The 21,386-nt window shown below is 38.5% G+C and overlaps 1 protein-coding gene across 2 annotated transcripts; it reads left to right on the top strand.

Moving 5' to 3' along the window:
* Window positions 1–2,730: 2,730 nt before the first annotated feature.
* On the top strand, window positions 2,731–19,629 carry igfbp2b (insulin-like growth factor binding protein 2b). Of its 2 annotated transcripts, XR_008185284.1 has the most exons (5): window positions 2,731–3,265; window positions 12,725–12,882; window positions 15,012–15,152; window positions 16,275–16,623; window positions 16,709–19,629. XR_008185284.1 is itself a non-coding variant. In XM_052606710.1 (4 exons), the coding sequence occupies exons 1-4, from the start codon at window positions 2,923–2,925 to the stop codon at window positions 16,431–16,433; spliced, it is 801 nt and encodes a 266-aa protein (XP_052462670.1). In that variant the 5' UTR covers window positions 2,731–2,922; the 3' UTR covers window positions 16,434–19,629. The 2 variants fall into 2 exon arrangements, 1 of the variants encoding a protein (XP_052462670.1); XM_052606710.1 differs by having other exon boundaries at window positions 16,275–19,629.
* The last annotated feature ends 1,757 nt before the right edge of the window (window positions 19,630–21,386 follow it).

The following is a 21,386-nucleotide window of genomic DNA, read 5'->3' as shown; positions in this document are numbered from 1 at the left end:
AAAATGTCCTTTAGATTGAAAGGGGTGGTGTAGACCTAGAAAAATTCAATTGACAGGAAAGAAAATTATCATATAAACTGAGGGAGCGTGGAGTGGGCCATAGTCGAAGGGGTGGAGGGCCAGAGGGCAGCGGCGATCCGCAAGTCCACAGCGGAGGTGTGGCAAAGTCCAAACTGAGCGGACTGACAATTTGAAGAGGAAGTGGGAAGGGGATGCTAGGCGGGACCAGTGAAACAGACACATTAACAGATTCAGGGAGGGTATAGGGGAAGCAAGGTCTGTGTCTCTCCAAATTGAAAAACAATGTCCAAGTCCAGTAAACAGTCGTTCTCAGTGGTGGGAGGGTTTGTGGGGCTCTCATCCATCCTCTCGTATTCCACAAGAACTCCATCTGGCACATTTGGTGTTGCCTGGTCAGATGCATCAATCGGCTCATGGTCCAGGGCGATGGCAGACTCAATCGCTTCTTCTCATGATGGCACTTTGGTTGTGTTGGACTCAGGCAGACACTCCATGCAGCCCAGTGGTGTCTGGCTGGGTAAGGAGTGGGGCTGTTGTCATCATCAGCAGCTCCAACAGTCATGGACGATCCACAGGTGACCAGTACCCACTCCACATAATCCGTGAAGCTCCCTTGAGGACTTTCCCTGTCCAACTGCGCTCTGGTATCGTTGTTAAGCCTGGTGTGTAGGAACGGAGTGAGGCAGTCGTCCGGGAAGGTGGTCTGATGAGCAAGACCGAGGAATTCCTCCAGGTGTTCCTTGAGGGAGTGATTTCCCTGCTTAAGGCACAGCAGGGTGACATCGGCGAAATGGTTCATGACAAACAAAAAACAAAAACCCTGACAAAGTGAAAAAAGTGCCGTGACTCATTTAAATGCATACATTTAAACATACGTTACAAACCTCTTATAGCCTACATCTTATGAAAATTGTCACATTAAAAACAAACCTGGTGTTTGTGCTAGTGCCATGAATACTATATGAGGAAAGGTGTGTTTTTACTTTCTAAGTCATAGAGCACCATAGCAATCATATAGCAACATGCTTAAAAGACTCGAAAAAAACTTGACAACTGCATAGCAATGTTATGGCAATTACATACAACAATCTAGCATTATGGTTGGCCAATTTTACAACCACCACTCATGTTCTCTTCATAAAACATTACAAAAAATTTCTGTCTAATACAAGTATATTTCTAAAGACCACAAGTGGACTACTACATTTACATTTTGCCAACATAGCAATGTTTTTCAAGAGTTAGCCCTGTAGATAATAAAGCGGGATAAACGGTATGTGTTGTATTTGCCGTGCTGTCCAGGGAGAGGGCTCCGAGCTCAGTATTTTTCGTACTAGGGTAGGAACGGGCTGATGGTGAGCAGTTGGGGTGGTGGAGGGATGCTGAAAGACTGTAGAGAGAATGAAGGTAAGATAACTTAGGCTATTTATAGAGGGTCTGTCTTGAGCTGATAGGATAGATGATGTGATTGCTGATAATGAATTGGCCAGGTTAATTATCTGTACGAGCTCTTCCCGAACTTAGTTAATAAAAAAATACAAATAACAATTGATAAATTCATCATGGATGAAGATCGTAGAGAGTGTAAAAGAATCTTTGTCATGCCTTACTGTGTTTTAAGCTTGAACCCTCTTAAGTGATGTTTAAATAAAATGTCTTAAAAAGAAGATAATTCATTTACACATGAGTAAATAAGTTTAAATAGTTTTCAAACAAAGTTTCGGTAACCCTAAAAATTTCACATTAGTCAGAATGGGCACACGTAATCGCCTGACGATGTAACCTCACACAATATGCCACTCCAGCGGTTTGTGAATCTATAAACAAAGTATTTATTTAAAGACTCGGATAAAAAATAAAAATAAAAAAATAATTTAAAAAAAACACAAAATGTCTTTAGGTGTTTTGTTAAAACATATTTAACGTTAACTGATGGTACTAAGCCCTAAAATACCATTTCTATAGACACAAAGACACAAGCCCGAAGCCGTCTTTATCATTTTGTCGTTTGAACTTCAATTTTAGCATCGCTGTTAAAGAGTAATTAGCTGGTGATGTATATTTGTTTGTTGTAGAGTTAACGAAAGTTATCATGAGCAATAATGTTAGAAGCGTAAGTCATAACAAATGTCAGTAGCCCAGAACGATTTTTGCAACATTTAGAATTCGTATGACCTTAACTTCAGCTAAAATGAAAACTTAAGAAGCGTAAAACTCTGGAAGTCTATTTGTAAATACAGATCAGCAAAAGTAAGGAGAAAACAGTTAGCAAAACATGCAGTGTATTAAAAATGGAGTCAAATATTTTGCCTGGGATTTATAAGTTTATTGAAGAAGTCATTTTTATTGGCACAAAAGTGATTCCATACCTTTAACTTTGTGGGAATACAAACTTAAGACAGAAGACAACGAGCGTGGCGGTGCATGTGCACCATAAGGTCAGTAGCACAAGAGAAACTTTTAATATTTGCACCGAAAACTAATAGAAAATGTCAGTCAATACATAATTGGTTTTTTTAGTATAAAGATAAACGTAGAGGGAAGTTATTTATTTATTTATTTATTTTTTGGGGCTGTAACTGTAACTACAATTTAAACTTAAGAAAAATAACATTAAGCTACTGGCAACCATAACAAACACACAAGCTAACATTTTTGTTTCCCCAAAACAAGCAGCATATCTCTCGCAGTTGAAGTACGAAACAGTCGCACATTTTCTACCAAGCCTGTCTATCTGTATTTGAATAGCTTTTGACGTGATGTCATTTCGGAGTAACATGACAGCAAATAGGACCCAGCAGAGCTCTCCGGCGAACCTCACCTGTTCCCAAACGCACTTTTACTTTTCCACCTGAAGTCTCCTGCAGAATACCGACATCTGTCAGACTTAAAGATAACGGCATGTTTTCGACACTGCTCTGCAGTTTGTTGCTCCTGCACGGCTCGCTCGGGGAGATCGTGTTCCGCTGCCCGAGCTGCACCGCGGAGCGCCAGGCGGCGTGTCCCAAGCTCACCACCTCTTGCGAGATTGTCAGGGAACCGGGTTGCGGTTGCTGTCCGGTTTGTGCCCGGCAGAAGGGCGAGCTGTGCGGAGTCTATACGCCGAGATGCGGCAGCGGTTTGAGGTGTTACCCAAGCGCCAATTCAGAGTTACCGCTGGAGCAGCTGATACAGGGACTCGGGCGATGCGAGAACAAAGTGGACCTGGAGCCCACCATGACCAACCAGGAGTCATGGCACAGCGGTGAGTCTCGAGACTTGTTTGGGAACATGAATTGATGCACAGCCACTGACGAAATATATGCGTATCACACGGATGATGCTGCACTTTGATGTCTCTCCTCTCCTGTTCATGTGTCAGGAATTGGGAAATCAACCCTGAATCAAATATTAGAGCAGGGTCTTTGTTCTGGCACCCTTTCCTCCACCATCTTGTTTGATTATTTATATAGCCCCTTTGCTAGATCACCAACTTCTGTCTTAACTGCCTCTGGTGCATCTGCTCATGCGTGCTTGATTTTGTTTATATCAGTACATAATGGAAATGCAGTGGAAAACCTGGGAATGTCAGGCAGTGATAAAATTGGAATTTCTTTGGCAAAGTCATGGGAATAAATCCATTAGGCTATTAAGAAGTCATGGTTATTCACGGAAATAATAATAATAATAATAATGATAATAATAATAATCATATATAGCCTATAACAAATTTTCTGATATTTAATCAACTAGAAATTGAAACTTAAAAACCTAGTCAACCTTTTTTAAGTAAAAGTTTTTAAGTATTCTTAAACAACATGAAAGATAATTGGAAGCAATATATACAGAGAGAGAGAGAGAGAGAGAGAGAGAGAGAGTTTAAAGTAACTATTTTCTATGGATTTTAGAAATGTAATTTTTATAGAGCAATATGTAGCTTGTGGAGAAAATATGTTCATAACATGGTGCTCCACTTTAGCAAAAGTTCAGTTTTTTCTCAACTTTTTCTCATGTTGAGTTGCCGGACACACCCACGTCCTGTCACCAGCGGTCATTGAGTTCAGGTCGTTTCATCAATGCAGGTCGCTGCCGGTGGGAACAGGCTTCATTCAGAAATAAATGACTGGAAAATCATGAAACATTTCTATAGTTGCAACAGGTCCAAATTGTTCTAATTATGTTAAGCCTATCTGTGGTCACAAACAACTGGAAAAACTATGGAAACTCATTATCTAAATTTTTGGAAACCATGTTATATTTAGTTTAATTGGATGGATTGAAAAGCACCATATTAACCAAGCTTTTATCATTATAGTCGTTAGGTTATGATACAGTCAGATTATATCAGTAAGCAGCAGCCTTAGACCGGGTGGGAGTGTCTGGATGTGGACATCACTACACGCACTCATCCAGGAAATCGTACATACGTCTTTTTAAACTTTCTCCAGGACTAGTTCTATCTGAATTGGGAAATATTCCTATTTAAGTGTATTATGCACAATGCTGCCTATTGCCTTGATAATCTCATTTGTATAATGCCATGTGGGTGTCAACAGAGGCCGTGTCTTTTGCTCTAGAGGCCAGGATGAGCAGTTTCAACCCTTTGCCATGCAACTGAAATATGTGACCTGATTTTCTAATAAAATAAGATTTTTCAAATGTCTGATGGTGACTAAATGGTGCCAAATATCACTGCTTTGAAACGAATTATCAGCCGCGATCCTGTTGTGCCGTTGAATTTTCCAAGAAATTAAAGGGTGAAAGGCTAATGCCGCCTGGCACAAATTGGACTTTTTCACACTGAACTTTGAGGCCCATCCAGGCACCCTTGTGAATCTGCCCCACTGCACTGTCTGTGCAGTGTTTGTGTGGTGTATTTTGGGATACCAGTAAACACAAAGCAACAGGGTTGCCCAGCACCAGCAGTTAATCTGCTCATTTCCAAGCCATTCCAACGCAGGTTTCTAATAAACAGAAAATACTGTCGGCTCTAAAGATCGTTAAAGTTCACCATTACTCACAATCATGTTTTTCTGGCACTGTATTATTTTCTTTGTATACATAAATTTTTCATACAAAGACGACGGCAAATTATATCTGTATAGCTCTCAAAGAGGCTGGTTAATGCAGTGAACTCTGAATGTTGTAATTATGAAAACTCACTACAAGGTGCTACATCCAGGACCGCTGATCCTCTTCTTTGTGTTCTCTGCTTGCCTTTGTGTTTTACCGGAATGGCCACTCATCTGTATAGCATTAACAAAATGTTGTAATTTGGCACCCAGTCACTGCATCTCAAATGAAGGCCCATTCCGCACTGCGGCTGGTGGATTAGATTCAGAATCCTGTAGTTTCATCCAACTGAGCATCTCTTAATTATCTGAAAACTCACTTTAGATTTGTGCCTCAACTGTGAGCATAGTGCACCACCTGTAGTTAGCATTGTTCATAGGCAGCTGCCTCAAGTATGATCCAGCATGCATTAGGAGCTGATGAGAGTAATGACACTTAACCAGTGCACAGATGCTGGCTTACATAATGTTCCCTTGTCTATAACTTTGGATCAGTTTCAAGAAGTCTAGAATATGTTTTATCCATATCCAGGGGTTTGAAAAGAACTAGGCCTATGTTGCAGTGTGTGTGAACACACAACTGAGGAACTCGGTCATCAATCTGACCTTTAGCATGGCACTTAAAGGATTTTAAAGGACAAAATGTTGTCAACATTTATTAATCTTCATGTTTTTCCAACCAAAAATAACTGCTCGATTTCCAAATGATGGCAGTTTATACACAAAAAGCACCATAAAAGTATATACAACTTCGTTAGAAGTCTCGAAGAGCAGACCGAAATCTAAGCCATTATTCATTAATCTAAAGAGTTCACAAATCTAGTCATTTTTTAAGTAAACAAAAGCTGGAACATTTAGATGTCACACCAGATTTGATGATAAACACCATTGGTTCTACATATGATATTTCAAAGCTATAGCAGAGAGAGGAAGATTATTAATATTAAGTTAGATGACTTGGAATATAGTGCAAATTATATTTGTGATTTGTGAACTTTAAGATTAGTGAAAGTCTTAAATTGTGGTCTGCTCCTTGCACAAAAGTTATCATATGACTTCAGACGCCTTGCATGAGCTGTATAGACTATAGATTTTTTTTTTTTTTTTTTTTAACCATACTTTTATAATACTTTTGAGCTTTTGGGGGCTTGGCAATTTGTGAGGAATAAAAATCTGACTCAAAATTCAGCCCAACATAATGTATGTGCTTCATGAATGAATGAAAAAGGTTTAATACAACATGAGAGTGAGTAAAAATAAAATAAAATAAAATGCTACAACATCATGTTTCTCTAATCCAGTGTAATTTTACATTATTTATATACGATTATGGTATTTATTAATATTATGAATTAGCATATGTATTATTATTTTTTTTTTACATTTTAAGTTTTTTTTGTAATTTTAAGCAATTTCTTTTCATTATTATTTATTTTTATTTTTTTTAAATGTTTTATTTAGCTTAACATTTTTGAAACATTTCTTTTTTTCATTGCTAAATTTTTTTTTTATCATACTAGTTAACTGTTTCAACACCGCTCGAAGCGAGCATCAGTCAATGTACAATAATTTGCTTCTGACAGTCGTCACCTTTATTTATGTAGTTTTACATAAATATACAATACAGATGTGTCAAAGCAGCTTTACAGTGTTCATCCAGAAAATAGTGTCGATTATGTAAGAGGACAATAGAAAACAGTCTATTTTTTTCAGTCAGTTCATTGTTGATTCAATGATGTCATCATGCAACTCAATGTGGATGAAGATAAAATGACAGAACCAGAAAACATAGTCTGATGAATCCAAAATGACACCAATTAATATACTTAAAAATAAAATGCACACTTAAAATATATAAATTCAACCGTAGATAAAAGCAGGTAAAAAGTTGCACCTGCAAATTTTTGCACTGATTCCATTCAGAAAATCAGCCTCCTCACCACCATACTAAATATATATAGTATCTCATGTTTATTCAAGCTAGCGGTTTGTATCTCATGTTTGTTTTTCAGTCTTTTCCTCGTTCTCCTTGTATCGTGTGTACTCTGATTGCCCTTGGATCCCTTCGGGGTCTGATGTGCTGAGACATGCTCTTTTCAACACCTTTCCAGTGCTGCAGTGGGGATGCCTTGGGAGGCGGCTGCTTGTCGAGACCTGTGACACCAGAGCCTTCTTGTAGGTGCCCTGACGTTACTTTTGCTCCAGGGCAACTGGAGTGTCATGGTGTCAAACAAGCAAAAAAAAAAAAAGAACACAAAAACTGGTGTGTCCTTTCTCCCCAAGGCCATCCTGGACAACCCCCCACAGATTAGAGTGACGAAAAACTAGCGTCAGCAAAATACACAGTCTTACACATCCAGCCATCTTTCAGCATGTGCTATAATGCTGGCTGCCTGCCTGCCCGACTGATACACATGAAAATGTCAATTTTGACTGCATCAGGTATAGTCATTATAAAATTAGTGCAAAGAATACAAATCTAGCATTTATAGTGTTTATACCTCTCTGCACACAGCTACATTCCTGTCAGCAGGCCCATTTTGTTATGCCTGAGAAGAATTAGGATCTTTTACTTTTATATAGGTGATTTTATAGGTGATATTAACAAACCTCAAAATAGGAACCTGATTAATATGCTTTATAATATTTTTTAGGACACAGTGTAACCTGAAAACTGCGATCCAGAATTTTTAATACATTCTTTCTGTAACCTAATGACAGCTCTATTCAGCAAAGCCTCGTCCTGAGACCCACGCTTAGCACTATGCCAAGTGTGTTATCTCTGAGTGTTATAAGCTTGTTGCTCAACCACTTGTCTAAAGCTGGAGCTCAGGCAGTCCTTGACACTCAGGAGGCTGTAGTTGCCATGGTGCCAAATGGAGATCAACAGTGCTTCACAAAATGAATCCAAGGCATTTCCTGAGGAAAACTTCGACTTCAAGCTGTTTCCTCAAAGGCTCAAATCTTAACACTAAAACTAGGTCATTATATTTGTCAAATTTTAACTGATTATCAAATTGCTGTTGAGGAATACTAGTGCCTTAAAGGCATAGATCACCCAAAATGCTATTCAAAACATTTTCTTGCTTATTCCACAGAAGAATAAATGCATTCAGGTTTAGAATGACATGAAGGTGAGTAAAAGATGACAGAACTTTCTTCAGACTCCATTTTTTATTTAATATAACTTTTATTTCAGAAGCACCTTTGCATACCTGCATGACTCTAGAAAATTATTGTTGAAATCTATTTTTATTATAGAAATGATCAGCAAAAGCACATGCACTCATGCACAAACTCAAGGACTGAAACTCATTTGGCTGCAGAGAACATTTCCTTTGTGCACAGTGGCTGCTGAGTCATTGAGGCTCCCTCAGCAGGCCTCTGATTTATGACCGTACAACATCGCTGTTTAGTCTTTGCATATGCAATTACAGAAAAGATAAAAGAGAGCGAGGGAGAGTAGAAGAGTAAGACAGATAAAAGTGCTGGCATCCACTGTGCATTGAGAAGAGGCTCAGGGTGGGTAGTTTTGGTTGAATGAAATCTTACGCTTTTTGATCAAATGGGGGAGAAAAAATGGGGAACTGCTCGTAGGGAATAGTGACAAATTACTTCTCAGAACTTTTTTGTTTAAGTGGAATCAGAGAGTGTGTGAAATGCTAAGACACTGAACAGATGTTTTAATGATGTAGAGGATACATAGAGGACACCAGTGGAAGTTTGTGTAGAACAGAACAGTAGAAGTGGTTTTTATGCTTGTGGTTATTGGTGACAAATGTCAGCTAGCTCTTGTATCTGTTTTCGCACTTTGTTTTAATTAGTATTTTTAGTACTTTCATTTAATATTTAAATGTTATTTTATTTCAACCTTATTTTAATTGCCAAAAATGTTTTTAATAGTTTATTTTTAGTTAACCATAACAACACTTCCCAAGGGAAGTCATTATGCACCCACCAAAACCAACAGTTAGCTTTCACAAAACCCTCACACACCTGGTCTTGTTTTGCCGGACACTGGCATAGCTTTCCTGTGAGTCGAGTAGTTCCACAAAAGAAAGGAAATTAAATTACATTCTGCTCTGTTGTTTCATGCCGCCGTGGTAAGTTACAACCTTCACAAAAAGCCACATGGTTATCTAAGGAATAAAGAGAGCCAGATACGAGCTGGGTTTACGGGCATCGCAGCTGCTTATGTTTTTCTTGCATTACTTTTTCATACTGACACATTCTGTTAGCCAGCGTGCTCACTGCAGCCTGTTTGGAAAAACAACATGGCCGCTCGGCTTGCTCTTCCTAGCCATGTGGGTTGAAAAAGCGTTTTCTGTAAATGTTTAACCAGATGGGTAAACTGTGGACAGGTTTCAATCAATGTCAGTGTCTTTGGGTTGCCTTCCCAGCATGCATTGTTCCTCAGTTCATCCACAAATTGACCAGAGCTTACTGGTTACAAGAGCTTCATGTGGCGTGGCGCTGAGTGCATGTTTGTATATATCAGTAGATTTTGTACTGTAAACCAATACGGCTGTTTATAATCCTGCTGTCAGACCTCTGCATTTTGATAAATCCTGGATAAAGCTTGCAGTTTCAGCTCATTAGAGAAGTATGCATAGATTAAACCAAATCAGCAGTGATGGAGAAGATGTAAAATGCTTAATTACGGGTGGTAGCATGCAACCAGAGCAGAACTGCCCTTGAGTGTTTTTGTTTCTTAGTTTTCCTATTACAGTTACTGCAAAAAAAAGTTGTAATTTAAAACAGTTTTTTAAAAATGTATTTATTTTGCGTGTCACATCATAAATGCTGTTAATAAAATACACACACCCACACACACACACACACATATATATATATATATATATATTATAAAAATTTATCAGGTTACCATATTGTACTCCATCTCTCTGTTTTTGAATTCATCCTAACAGAATCTTACATGTGCATCATATACAGAAAGTCCTATCATTTAAAACTAATTTTATTTATTTTGCATGCTTCACCATATGCTCTGGTTTTTTTAATGTTAAGACCCCGTTTTATTCCATCTTGCTGTTTTTAAACGCATCTTATGTGTACAGAACCTTACATGTACATCATATAGAGATACTTGCTGGTTTTTGAGTGACACATATGTTGGTTGTGCCCTAATAAATTAGATTTTTCTAATGATGAATGTAAAGATTATTCAGTCTCTGTGATGTTTTTGCTGTTTCCTTTCTTTCCTATTTTGATTATTATGTTCACATTTCATAGAAAACATAACTAATTTGTCAGAAAATGAAGTGGTTGATAAGCTGATATGCATTAGGGTTGGGCGGGATAGATCATCCATGGCTGATAGACATCACAATGTTGCGCCGGCATCGTGTTTTACTATCACTTTCGAGATTCGCGATTACACGTACTCTGTTTATACTATGGAGCAGCAGTACTTACAACACAAGATTATATGTTTCCCAGACAGCAACATAGTTTCGGCCCAGATGTGGGCCGAATCCGGACCGAAACTGCTTGCTGTCAGGGTTGTCGGTGTGGTACTGAGGATCTGCAAATCATTCGCCATCGTCCTCAGTCATCTCTCCTTACACCGTGTTTACACCATGGTTGCCAGGTTTTTAGCAACAAAACTAGCCCAATTGCTACTCAAAACTAGCCTAAAACTAGCCCAATTACGTTCTCCAGTAAAAATGGCATTCCAGTGGATAAATACACGTTTTTCGGCGGGGATCTTCCAGTAAAATTCACATTCAAGAAGCTAAATATCACATTATTGGTGTTGTTTCAATCCACTGACATGAAAACAGTGTTAAAGTAGCCCAATTGGCAACACTGGCGCCGCGCCGCGCCGCATCAGCTAGAGTCTACACTGGATGCGACCTTTGAAAATCATTTGAAATGTGTGTCAACATGACATAAATTGAATGTGACAGCAGTACTGTCAGGGATTTGTGGTGTCATGCCGAGCCGAATCCAGTGTAGACAGCATCACTGATTGTATTGAGTTCTATCGACTGATCTATATATAATGAATCTCTATTATAGATCACAGGTTCTATAGTATTTTGTAGCGCCGCACTGCTCACATCCGGTGTAGACACAGAGTTAGGAATCATTTGTTGTTTTCCCTTATAAGGATTCACGCTTCAGTCACACCCCCTAACTCTACAGTCAGTGTAACTTCACAAGTGGCACTTGACTTTTCAACAGGATGTCATGCTTCCTTGGGAGAAGTGAGAGACAAACCGGCCCAGGCCTTGAAAGAGTTCCTGTCCACTCCCCAACCGCACAGCCCACACACTAAGCCTTTGGAAAGAGAGAGGAACTGTGAGTGGGAAGTGTTGCTGGTGTAGGCCCAGGGATGAGAGTGTGGAACAGGGATGCTTCCGAGGAGACGTAATGGCAGGTGTCTGCTGAAGCACACCCGCCAATAATTTCTTTAGTGAGGCAAACTCTGGCAAAGTCGCCTGCTATTTCAGACGCTATTCTTAGGTCTGTTCCTTACAATTAGGCTTGAAACTTTAGACCACAGTATTCAATGCTGGACAATGCTCAGAGTGCCCCCTTTCAGGCTCTCATACTCACCCTGCGTTGACTTCATTCGAGCAGCTCTGGGCTCGAGGCCTGAGGGTTCTGCTTTTTAATGTCGATGGGCCAGGAAAAGGAGCAGACTTCAATGCAGGCATGGGTTTCAAAGGGCCGGCTAGAGTCCAAGTGACCTGCTCTGTGCAAGTGATATTACCAAAAGGAACATGTAACTAATTCGCCCAATACAAAGTCCAAAAGTATACATAGCCTAATACATATTTGCTGTTACAGTACATTCAGGATCAAATACAGAGTTTTGTTCAGCGTCTCTGAGCTTTGATACTCCCTAAAGGGGTCAAAAGAATAGTTCTGTCAGTATTTACTCATCCTCATTTCGTTTCAAACCCATTTACTGTCTTTTTGTCAGATGACTTTCGAAGAGTCTTCGTTATTGGAAGTTTTTATTTATTTATTTTTGAGCATAATGCTATGAAATGTTGTTGTAGTAAAGATATTTCGAAATTATTGTAATTATTATCAATTAATATATTTTTACTTGAAGGGATAGTTCACTCAAAAATAAAATTAATTCATTTAAAATAATTTAGTCACTTTCATGCTGTTTCAAACCTGTATTACTGACTTTCTTCTGTGTAGCACAAAATAAGAAAAGGATAAAATAAGGGAATAAAAGTATATCTTTTGTTATTAGTAGTTCACTTATGATTTGCCAGGCACATTTTTACATAAAAGGCACATATCTCTTCACAGGCCTCTTCACAGGTCATTAATGCCAGCCTTTAACTTTCTCTCTGTGTCGCTTTGATGCACTGCCAGAACACTGGTTTGTTTTCATTGACCAAAAAAATAAATAAATAAATGTCCATTTGTTATGCAACATCTACAGGGTTGTGCAGCATTCAGAATTTAATTGAGAATAGCTTTTAAAAAGCGATTCAATTTCTGGAATTTTATGGGCCATGATAGAAGTACTAAACTAAAGTTTTTTTTTTTTTTTTAATACTTATTTTTAAGTATTACACACAAATCTTTATTTTATTTATTTAAATAAATAAATAATTAACTTTTTATTTTTTAATCCTGTAACCTACTCTTCCCTTTATTAGGAGAAGTAAATAGCACACGGTTCCCTCCAGTGAAGAAGCCAGGCAAAGAAAACAACTACCAGCACATTAAGGAAATAGCTGTGAAGCAGCATCACAACAACAAGAGGACCAGGATGTACAGCTCCCTGGATGATCCCAAAATACCTCACCCAAGACAGGTGAGTGGCCCTCTTGAGTACTGGTGAACACCGAAGCGACTCATACGAAATGACAACACAGAGAATGTTAGACCAACAGAAATAAAAACCTGTGTTCAGTACAGTAGTGCCCTCTTCTGGTTATCAGACTAACACACCACATACACAATGCTACAGGCTCACACAACACACGCACACACTCACTCACTCGCTATGACACAGACACTCTCCTTTCAGCTAAACATTAATTTTCCTAACACAGTCCTCTGGGGTTCAGATTTACGGTATGTGCTTTGTACAACCCTCTCTATTTGATGTTGCTATAATTCTGTGGTCTGAGGCTGTTTGTCAGTGCATAATTTATTGCTTCAGTATGTTATTTTCATGATTGGAGCTGTGCAGAAACTGCTGTAAGCTGATTTGTGGGGTGTTTTTCGTATTAAGCCTTTTTTCGCTATGTTTTCAGTTAAAAACGTGATCATTTCCTTAGTTACCTAATTAACCAGTGATTTCTGATGTCTAAAACACTGCCCGGTGATAGCACACAGTCACACTGATTGCTAAGGTAGAACAAACGGCTGCCATCTCTGCTGAAACAAGGAATGAGCCAGTGCTTGTCAAATTTGGCCATCACGCAAGTCCACAGAGAGTTAATTAACTTTTCTTGGACTTGTACCATGCTTTACCTGGACTCTTAAATCCTCAGCCAAGTGACCACTGCAACACCCCAATCAGCATCTCTATCGGCATCATCTAAGGTTTTGAGCCAGTATACAAATTCTCTTGCTAATTTACTTCATTTGGCAAATTATTATTTTTTTATAAATGCATATTGAAGTAAATGACATTTCTGGCAGGTTTCTTAGTAGCTCAGATGTAGGGCTTGTTTTGCATGACAACTTTATAAGATCAAGCCTGTCTGCTTTACGTTGTCATTAGCATATCTTCACCATTTAAAAGGCACCTTAAGTGCATTGATCTGGAAAACTCCTACATCCGCTCATATTTTCCTCCTCATTGAGCATATTCTATACTGCTGTTGGGCAAGAAATAGTTTCAAAAAGACAATCAATGTGACCATAAACACACAGCAGTGAAGACAACAATAGCTGTATTATGAAGCACATTGGGTCTGGTTTGGCTGACCTGAAAGCAATAGTAACTACGGCGAAATGATATGTTGATAAAGCAAATGGAGGTTGGAAAGTACTATAAAAAGGTAGATGCAATAAAATGAAGAAGCCAAGGCAATAAAAATTCAAACCAGTGATAATGGTAGGGTAATAAAAAGCCAAACCGAATAAACAGCTTTTCTGTGAGGGTCATAAATCAGTAGTGTAACCATCTCGTATCCCATAAAAAGCAGACATTCAAGGAGAATGTCCGATGACAGTTCACTGTTTTGTGATGGAGCACTTTTCATCCACATGATACGGATAAGATCCCTGGCAGGCCCTCTTCCCCCAGTGCCCTCTTATCCTGGGCCAAGCAGGGAGCAGCCATCATGAGAGATATAGGGAAAAAGAGAAGGAACGGGAAACAGGAATGGTCTTTGATGCCGATGCCTGTCCTTGCGGAGAGGTAGGGAGGCAGAACTAAGCCAGCAAATTAGCTCAAGTACGAGATTTATATCAGCCACACAAATGTTTCATGAGGCCGCCGACCTGCTGTTTATCTCACTCTCCTTATATAAGTGTTTCTTTGAGGATTTTGCTAACTAACTTTTTGTTATATGAAAGTCACATTACTTCTATCTTTTGCCTAATTGTAGCAGGTCTCCATCACTTATTTTGCTTCTTTTCAAATGCATGTGGTTTAGATTTTTTTAAATCACAAAAGCTATTAATTGCATTTAACGTTTTTTCAGATGTTACTCTTCTTGTTTAGCAATGTAAAACTTGCAAAGGAGATTTCTGAAATCTAAAACAAAGCCTGGTAATAGCATACCCTCACAATAAATATTTTTATATCATTTTCGGGGTTTATGCATTTGATGTAAAAAAAAAAAAAAAGATATTTGTTTGCATTTAGGTATTTAGACAATGGAGATTGACAAAATAAACTAGTGAGAATGTAATAATGTTTCAATATGTTTGAGTTGAAGAAATGTTCAGATGCATGTTTGTGTTTGTGTGTATTTGGTCTTACAGAGCCAGTGTCAACAGGAGCTGGATAGAGTTTTGGAGAACATCTCCCGAATTACATTCCATGACAACAAGGGACCTTTGGAAAATCTTTATGACCTGAAGTTCCCCAACTGTGACAAGACAGGACAGTACAACCTTAAGCAGGTGAAAAGACCAACATTTGACTCAACCTTTTAAAGACATCATCATGGTCATAAATTAAAAGCTGACATAGCTTTTCTTTGGGAGTCTTCTTGTCCATTGTCAATTTGAGTCAATTTGCAGGACAAAAAGTACTCGCATTTGAATGGCAGCTGGTGTTAATTTCACTATAGGGAAATAGGACTATGAGACATTGCACAACCTTTGCACAACAATCTGCAGCTTCCTGTAGTTTTATTTTCCAATTCCATTTAGAAGGTTCATTAATGACTCAAAGATGGAGCCAAAGAGAAACTGTGTGTAAAACATTCCCAAATTCTCTACAGAAGGCTGTTTTATCAAAGCCAAGGCAACCGTATCTTAGCAGAGCGTTACAAGCTAATGAAAATTTTTGCTGACTGACGAGCCCGTCTGTCAGCTGGCTTGACTTGGTTTTTAGAGACATTATCAGAGGAAAAGAGAATCACATATGTATCTTTTTTGTAATGTATTTTATATTATTTTTGCTTCTCAGATTATTTTCCAGAAAAAAAGATGTCACACATTTTAGCTGTAGGAGTTTCATAAGAAGTCTTAATGTTTATATATATATATTTAATTATACACTATATCATAAAATGTTTGTTCAGCAGTGTTGACATTCCGCTGACAGCGAGCATGATGACTGAAAACTTCATAAGTTATCAATCATATTCACAATCGTGATATTTTATTTCTGTTTCCTGGCATGACATGTTGGAGCTTTAAACACAAACGTGTCCTGAAGAAGAAAACAGGTCTGTTGTTTTAACATGAAAACCCTGTTCCCAGGGCACAAAACAGTGTACCTCACCAAACTTAATTGTGTTGCAATCATCCTGTTCCTTTTGTAATTATTATAACTGTCAGTTTTTGTTCTTTGCCATTGGAGGACAAAAAAATTGAGAATCAGTCTTTTGCCTATTTTGGGTCTCAGCGTCAGCTATGTCCAGTTCAATTATGACCTCATTTTGGGAGTTCTCTGTAGGGGTCAATGAGACATGCTGGGTCAAATGAGGCGGGAGGGCTGTACTTGGCCAGGAGCTTCATTTAGCCCCCAACGTTTCCCTGCCAGTCTCTCATCATCTTCTATCTCTTGTGTTCCAGTGCAACATGTCCAGCCATGGACAGAGGGGCGAGTGTTGGTGCGTTAACCCCTACACTGGTGTCCAGATACCCACATCCCCCAAAGTGAGGGGGGACCCCAACTGCAGCCAGTACTACGGTGGTCCTGAGCTGGAACCGCCCACCAGGCAGCAGAAATAGATGCAACCTTGCACATAAGGAAGATGCCCCGGGTTGCAAACGAGGAGAGTTAAATCGAGTGCCAGAGCGATGTGCATGTGTGTAATTCTGTACGTGTATGTGTATGTATATTTTCTCAATAGTATGATCTGTGTTGTCGATAGGAATGTGGAAAGTCACATGCCAGCAAAGACAAGCAAGTCAAGGACAGGTAGTTAAACCTCCCCTTCTCAAATCCAGATAACTGTTCTCCAAATTTAACTCCGAGTGATTGTCTTTTTTCTGCCTATTCATAGGCTCGTCTGGTGCCTTTTAATCTTGTGACTGAATCTGGTTGCAGGGAGTCGCTTATACAGCATTTGCAGCTGTTCGGTGTGAAGATGTGTCCCTTTAAATCTCCCTTTGTCTATGGAGACCCAATAAAAATGGTGTTTTTTTTGTTTTTGTTGCACCATTGGTTGGCAGACACAAACAGCAACTACAAATGCACAACAGCAGCAGCTTGACATTGATTTAACAGTGAATCCAAATTTTGAAACCAAAAATAGTGATAGAGAAAGCAGAAAGGTCTTTTTTGGCTGATTTGAAAGGATCTGTGCAGGGGCTGGAGATGTGCTTTTTGGCTATTTTGAATACTTTTCCAAATAAGTGTTGCATTTTTAAGACCATGCATTCAAAACATTTTCAGAATGCGTCTCTTAACCAGTGCTTTTGTTTCCATTCAGTTGCTTCAGACTGAGAGGTGCCATGTACGTGAGTTGCTATACGGTGTCACCGCAAATAGCTGCCCCATCTAACCAATTGGAGTGCAAGGTACGATAGTCCCGAAATGTCAAACAATTGCTAAATTAAAAATGAGGCCCCTTTTTGACACATATTACTGATCTTCATTACGCATCATTTATTTTGAAATGGAAGTGTGTTTTTACAATCAATAATTGCAGTCGCTTGCAAAGATCTCAAGATCTGGAAAACCCTGTTCTTGGTGACTGATAGACCTCTCTTCTCATGCTGCTTCTCTACCGTGTGGTGTATGTGTGTGTTTATAGAGTGGGGATCAGCATTTACTAATGATGCGCTGACAGAGGGCTAGATTAGAACACAAGGCTGACATTGAAAAATCTGATATAAAGTGGGTTAAGTGCCTATAAATAAACACAGGTTTGCCTGCAGTGCCAGCGGCTGTGCCTCACCTTGCTTCACTCTCATCTGCAGTGGGATGTGTTGGCGGTTGGCAAGGGTGATTTTGCCCAGTGTAACACTTGAACGGGGTTAGTTGGAGAGTCCTGTTAAGGAATGTAAAGTGGTGCATGGGTTGAGTGAGCTTGTTTAACCAATTATTGTACCATGTTTCCCCAGCTGAGTGCAAACATGCATTTTATTTCTTGAACAGCCCAATGCAGCAGACTTTAATAAATAAATAAATAAAAAGTTTCACGTAACAAACAGTACAAACAGTAAAGTGACATACAGTGGGATCCAAAATCTGAACCTGGGATTCAAAATCCAATTTAAACCTTGAAATCAAATTCTTTTTTCTGAACGTTTTTATACCAAAAAAAAAAACAAATCAGATTTTGTAATATCTAGGTTACTAATTAGTAAGTAAATTTATCGAGTTTGGGATCGGTAAGATTATCCTATTTTTGTGGAAACGGTAATTCCTTTCAAGAGTCTTTGATGAATAGAACGTTTAAAAGAACAGAATTTAGCCATAATAGAAATCTTTTGTAATATTATAAATGACTTGACTGTCACTTCTGATCAATTTACTGCATCCTTTGCAAAATAAAAGTATAATTTTCTTTAAAAAAAAAAGTTACTGGCCCAAAAAAAGAAAAGAAGCATTCTAGAATCTAAATAGATGTGACCAGTGGGATTTCATGGGTTAACCTGCTCTGTCAGCAGGTGTGATCTTTAATGGCCTGTTCAAATGGACACACAGACTGTTTTATCGCTGAAAGCTCCCAGATCAATGCACTGTTGGATTATACTGGGCGTAGCTACCACCCTAATTTCTGATGTCATTTGTGGCTTCTGTAGATGGGCATAGCTTCTGAAAATCTGATCAGAATTTGAGACAAGAATCCAGGTGCTGCTCATAAATTTCAACTTTTTAAATTAAGATTCCCTTATTTTCACTGTAGCCATCTGGATGCCACTGCATGTGGCCTTAGTGTCACATCGCTGGAAATTGGCATCACTGTCTGCGAACACCATTCAAGGCTTGTCATCCATTGATTTAGTTATATTTTCATTCACTACTCGTATCTCTTACTCTTTTTATCTCTTCCCCTTCTGTCTCTTGCTTTCCCATCCTCTCCCTCTCTGTGAGTGTTGAATTTAAAAGCTCAATCCAGAAATAGAAGTTGATTAAGCTTTAACATTGATCCTAACATGTTAGACCATGTTCTGCCCAGCGATTGCTTTTGTAGCTTAGCCTTTATGATATATTACCACATTAACCTTCAGTATTTTTCACAGTATTACCACATCTCGCTCACTCTTAGTAGTAGCTTACATGTATTTACTTTATCTAGTTAGCATTATGCTAACTACCACAACGGACTGGCTCTCCAAAATCACACAGCCTCGTGTGATTTTGGTGCCTCACGGATAGATTTGCTGAGACAAGGGCTACGAGTTTTCCGTTTTGGTTTGTTTCCAAAATAGATTGCCCTCCGGTGGCACAGTAAATTTTACGGTAGCTCGAGCTTGGCCTAGTTTGAAAACAGTGCGAAACCAATCCCTGTGGTTTTCAGGCATATTGATTTGCCAGAGCGGTGTGTGTGTGTGTGTTTGTATGTACTTGTGTGAACGTTTCAATGCTGTGCCATGCCTGGAGCCAGTGTGACGGTGGGAAGGATTGCTTGCCATCTGGTGCAGTGTAAAACTGTCAGAGCCGGTCTCTGCTTTTGGAGAGTCTCACACAAATGACAGTGGGAATTTCTTAAGCAAATCCAAACTCCTTGTGCCATGCCAGCATCTCACATGCCTTTTTTTTCTTCTGTAATTCATTGCATATCCTGTGTGTCACGAGATGCGGTGGTATTAAGTAACATACATTACTCGAAGCATGCTCCTTGTGTCCACTGTCATGCGAATGGTGTATGAACTGAGTTTTCTGTACAACTGCAATGGAAAAAGCCATAAATGCATGCTAAAATAGACATTGGTTTTAACTTCTTGTAATAAAATCCAGCATGATTAAATGAAATACCTTTCCGACTCATGGTTTCATTTGTCGGGTTTTCTTTTTAATGCCTTTTTAATGATTTCTTTTTTGGGGTTTGTGTTGTCTTGTTAATGCTTTCCAAGCACATGAATCATAAGACCTTCCTGAACTTTTTTTTGTAAGTGGTGATTAACTAGACATCTTCTTTTCAGGTTTCCCATGATAATGAAAAAAAAAAAATATAATAAAATAAAATAAATAAAAATGAACTTTACAATTGTGATTTTCAGACATGGAAAAGCCAAGGATATGTTATTATATTCAATGTTTACTTAACATAAAATTTAATCATAATTAAATAAATTATTTAATTACAATTTAAATTAAATCGTAATCAAATGTAATTTTATTCAATATTTAATTCAGTATATATAAATATATTTAGATAGATAGATAGATAGATAGATAAAAATACATTACATTTTATCTGCATATGATTGCATTACTGATTTTTAAAAAAAAAAATATAATTATATACATTTTTAGCTTTTGCTATAAAATACTTCTTCAGCTGGAAGATGTTATTCACACGGAAAATTATATATATAAAAAAAGCTTTATTAGATAATCAAAAGCAAATGGAAAAGTCATGGAAATTCATTGGGCGAAAGGTGTGAGAAGTATGTCTTTTGAGCTCCAAGACAGTTTACCCATTTTTGTTGTCTTCAGGACAGAAAAGCTGTAAGGGACTTGTTCTGTCCCACAGATAGAGGATGACTGTGGGGAGAAAAAATACCATCGACCATTACCATACCATTATTTTTTATTTGTTTCATTATAAAAATTTGTTTCATTTTTTCATTATGTCTGTATAAATTTTGGACCCTCTTATTATGTAACTTGGCAGTGCACATGATTATCATTTTATTCAGTCTACTGAAAAGATTGCAAGTAAGAGATCCACCTTAAGCTTCCCCTGGTGTACAGTAGTCTGTCTGCGCTTATCTCTGTGTTTGCATTCCTTCTTTAAAAAAGAAAGCAGAATGTGAATGAATCTCAAGAATATTACAGGAGCGAACTGCGGCGGCCTACCTCACACAGGGACTGGCCGAGGATGAAACGCTAAACTAATCATTGTGTTCTCAGGAAAAGAGTGGTGTGGAGAGCCACATGTTGTGATAAGATGGAGCCATCTATAGTTGTTGAGCTAATTGCGTGATAAAAGAGACCTGAGTGCTTTGAAGTCTTAAATGCAGTTGTCAGTTTCTTTGAAGGCTATAGTAATTGTCACGTTCATTGCCCTACAAATCAAATCGCCGACACGTGTTCCTCTCCGGGTCTGCTTCGTTTCCCCTTACTTGATCTGGCTCTTACAAATGAATGCTGCTTGGCTGCATACAAAGCCCTCTTCCATCACATCTGGAGTCCGTAAACCGAAGTTATCCCAGGAAGAATTTCACCTGTATGTCTGCATTAGTGATTACCTCGAGGCCACTAAAGTCTTGTCAGACCCCAACCACTGTCTAAGACTTATTTCACATCAAATTTTTTTTATAAAATGCACATATTTAAGCCACAAAGCAGAAGCAGCACTATTAATTGGGGTTTGGCGATGCATGAACTTGCAGGAAAACAAGAAATGCTCTTAACCTATTCAACACTCTTTTGCAATATATGCTCTCATCAGTGGCACTTTTGCTTTTTTGGGCTTGATGCTCGAGTCCAAGCAGTCATGAAATATTGTGCTAACTTGCCCTGGAGCTTTGTGATAAAACAAGGCTCCACATTATCTAAACATA

The sequence above is a fragment of the Carassius gibelio genome, chromosome A9 (genome assembly GCF_023724105.1).
Source record: "Carassius gibelio isolate Cgi1373 ecotype wild population from Czech Republic chromosome A9, carGib1.2-hapl.c, whole genome shotgun sequence".
NCBI classification, from domain to species: Eukaryota; Metazoa; Chordata; class Actinopteri; order Cypriniformes; family Cyprinidae; genus Carassius; species Carassius gibelio.
Note: the sequence above shows the minus strand (reverse complement) of the source record. Positions and strands in the feature narration are given on the sequence as shown.

Coding starts and splice junctions, on each gene's coding strand:
- igfbp2b (XM_052606710.1), top strand. CDS start 2,923: ATGTTTTCGACACTGCTCTGCAGTTTGTTGCTCCTGCACGGCTCGCTC. Junction 3,266..12,724: donor CCAGGAGTCATGGCACAGCG/GTGAGTCTCGAG, acceptor TCCCTTTATTAG/GAGAAGTAAATAGCACACGG. Junction 12,883..15,011: donor AAATACCTCACCCAAGACAG/GTGAGTGGCCCT, acceptor TTGGTCTTACAG/AGCCAGTGTCAACAGGAGCT.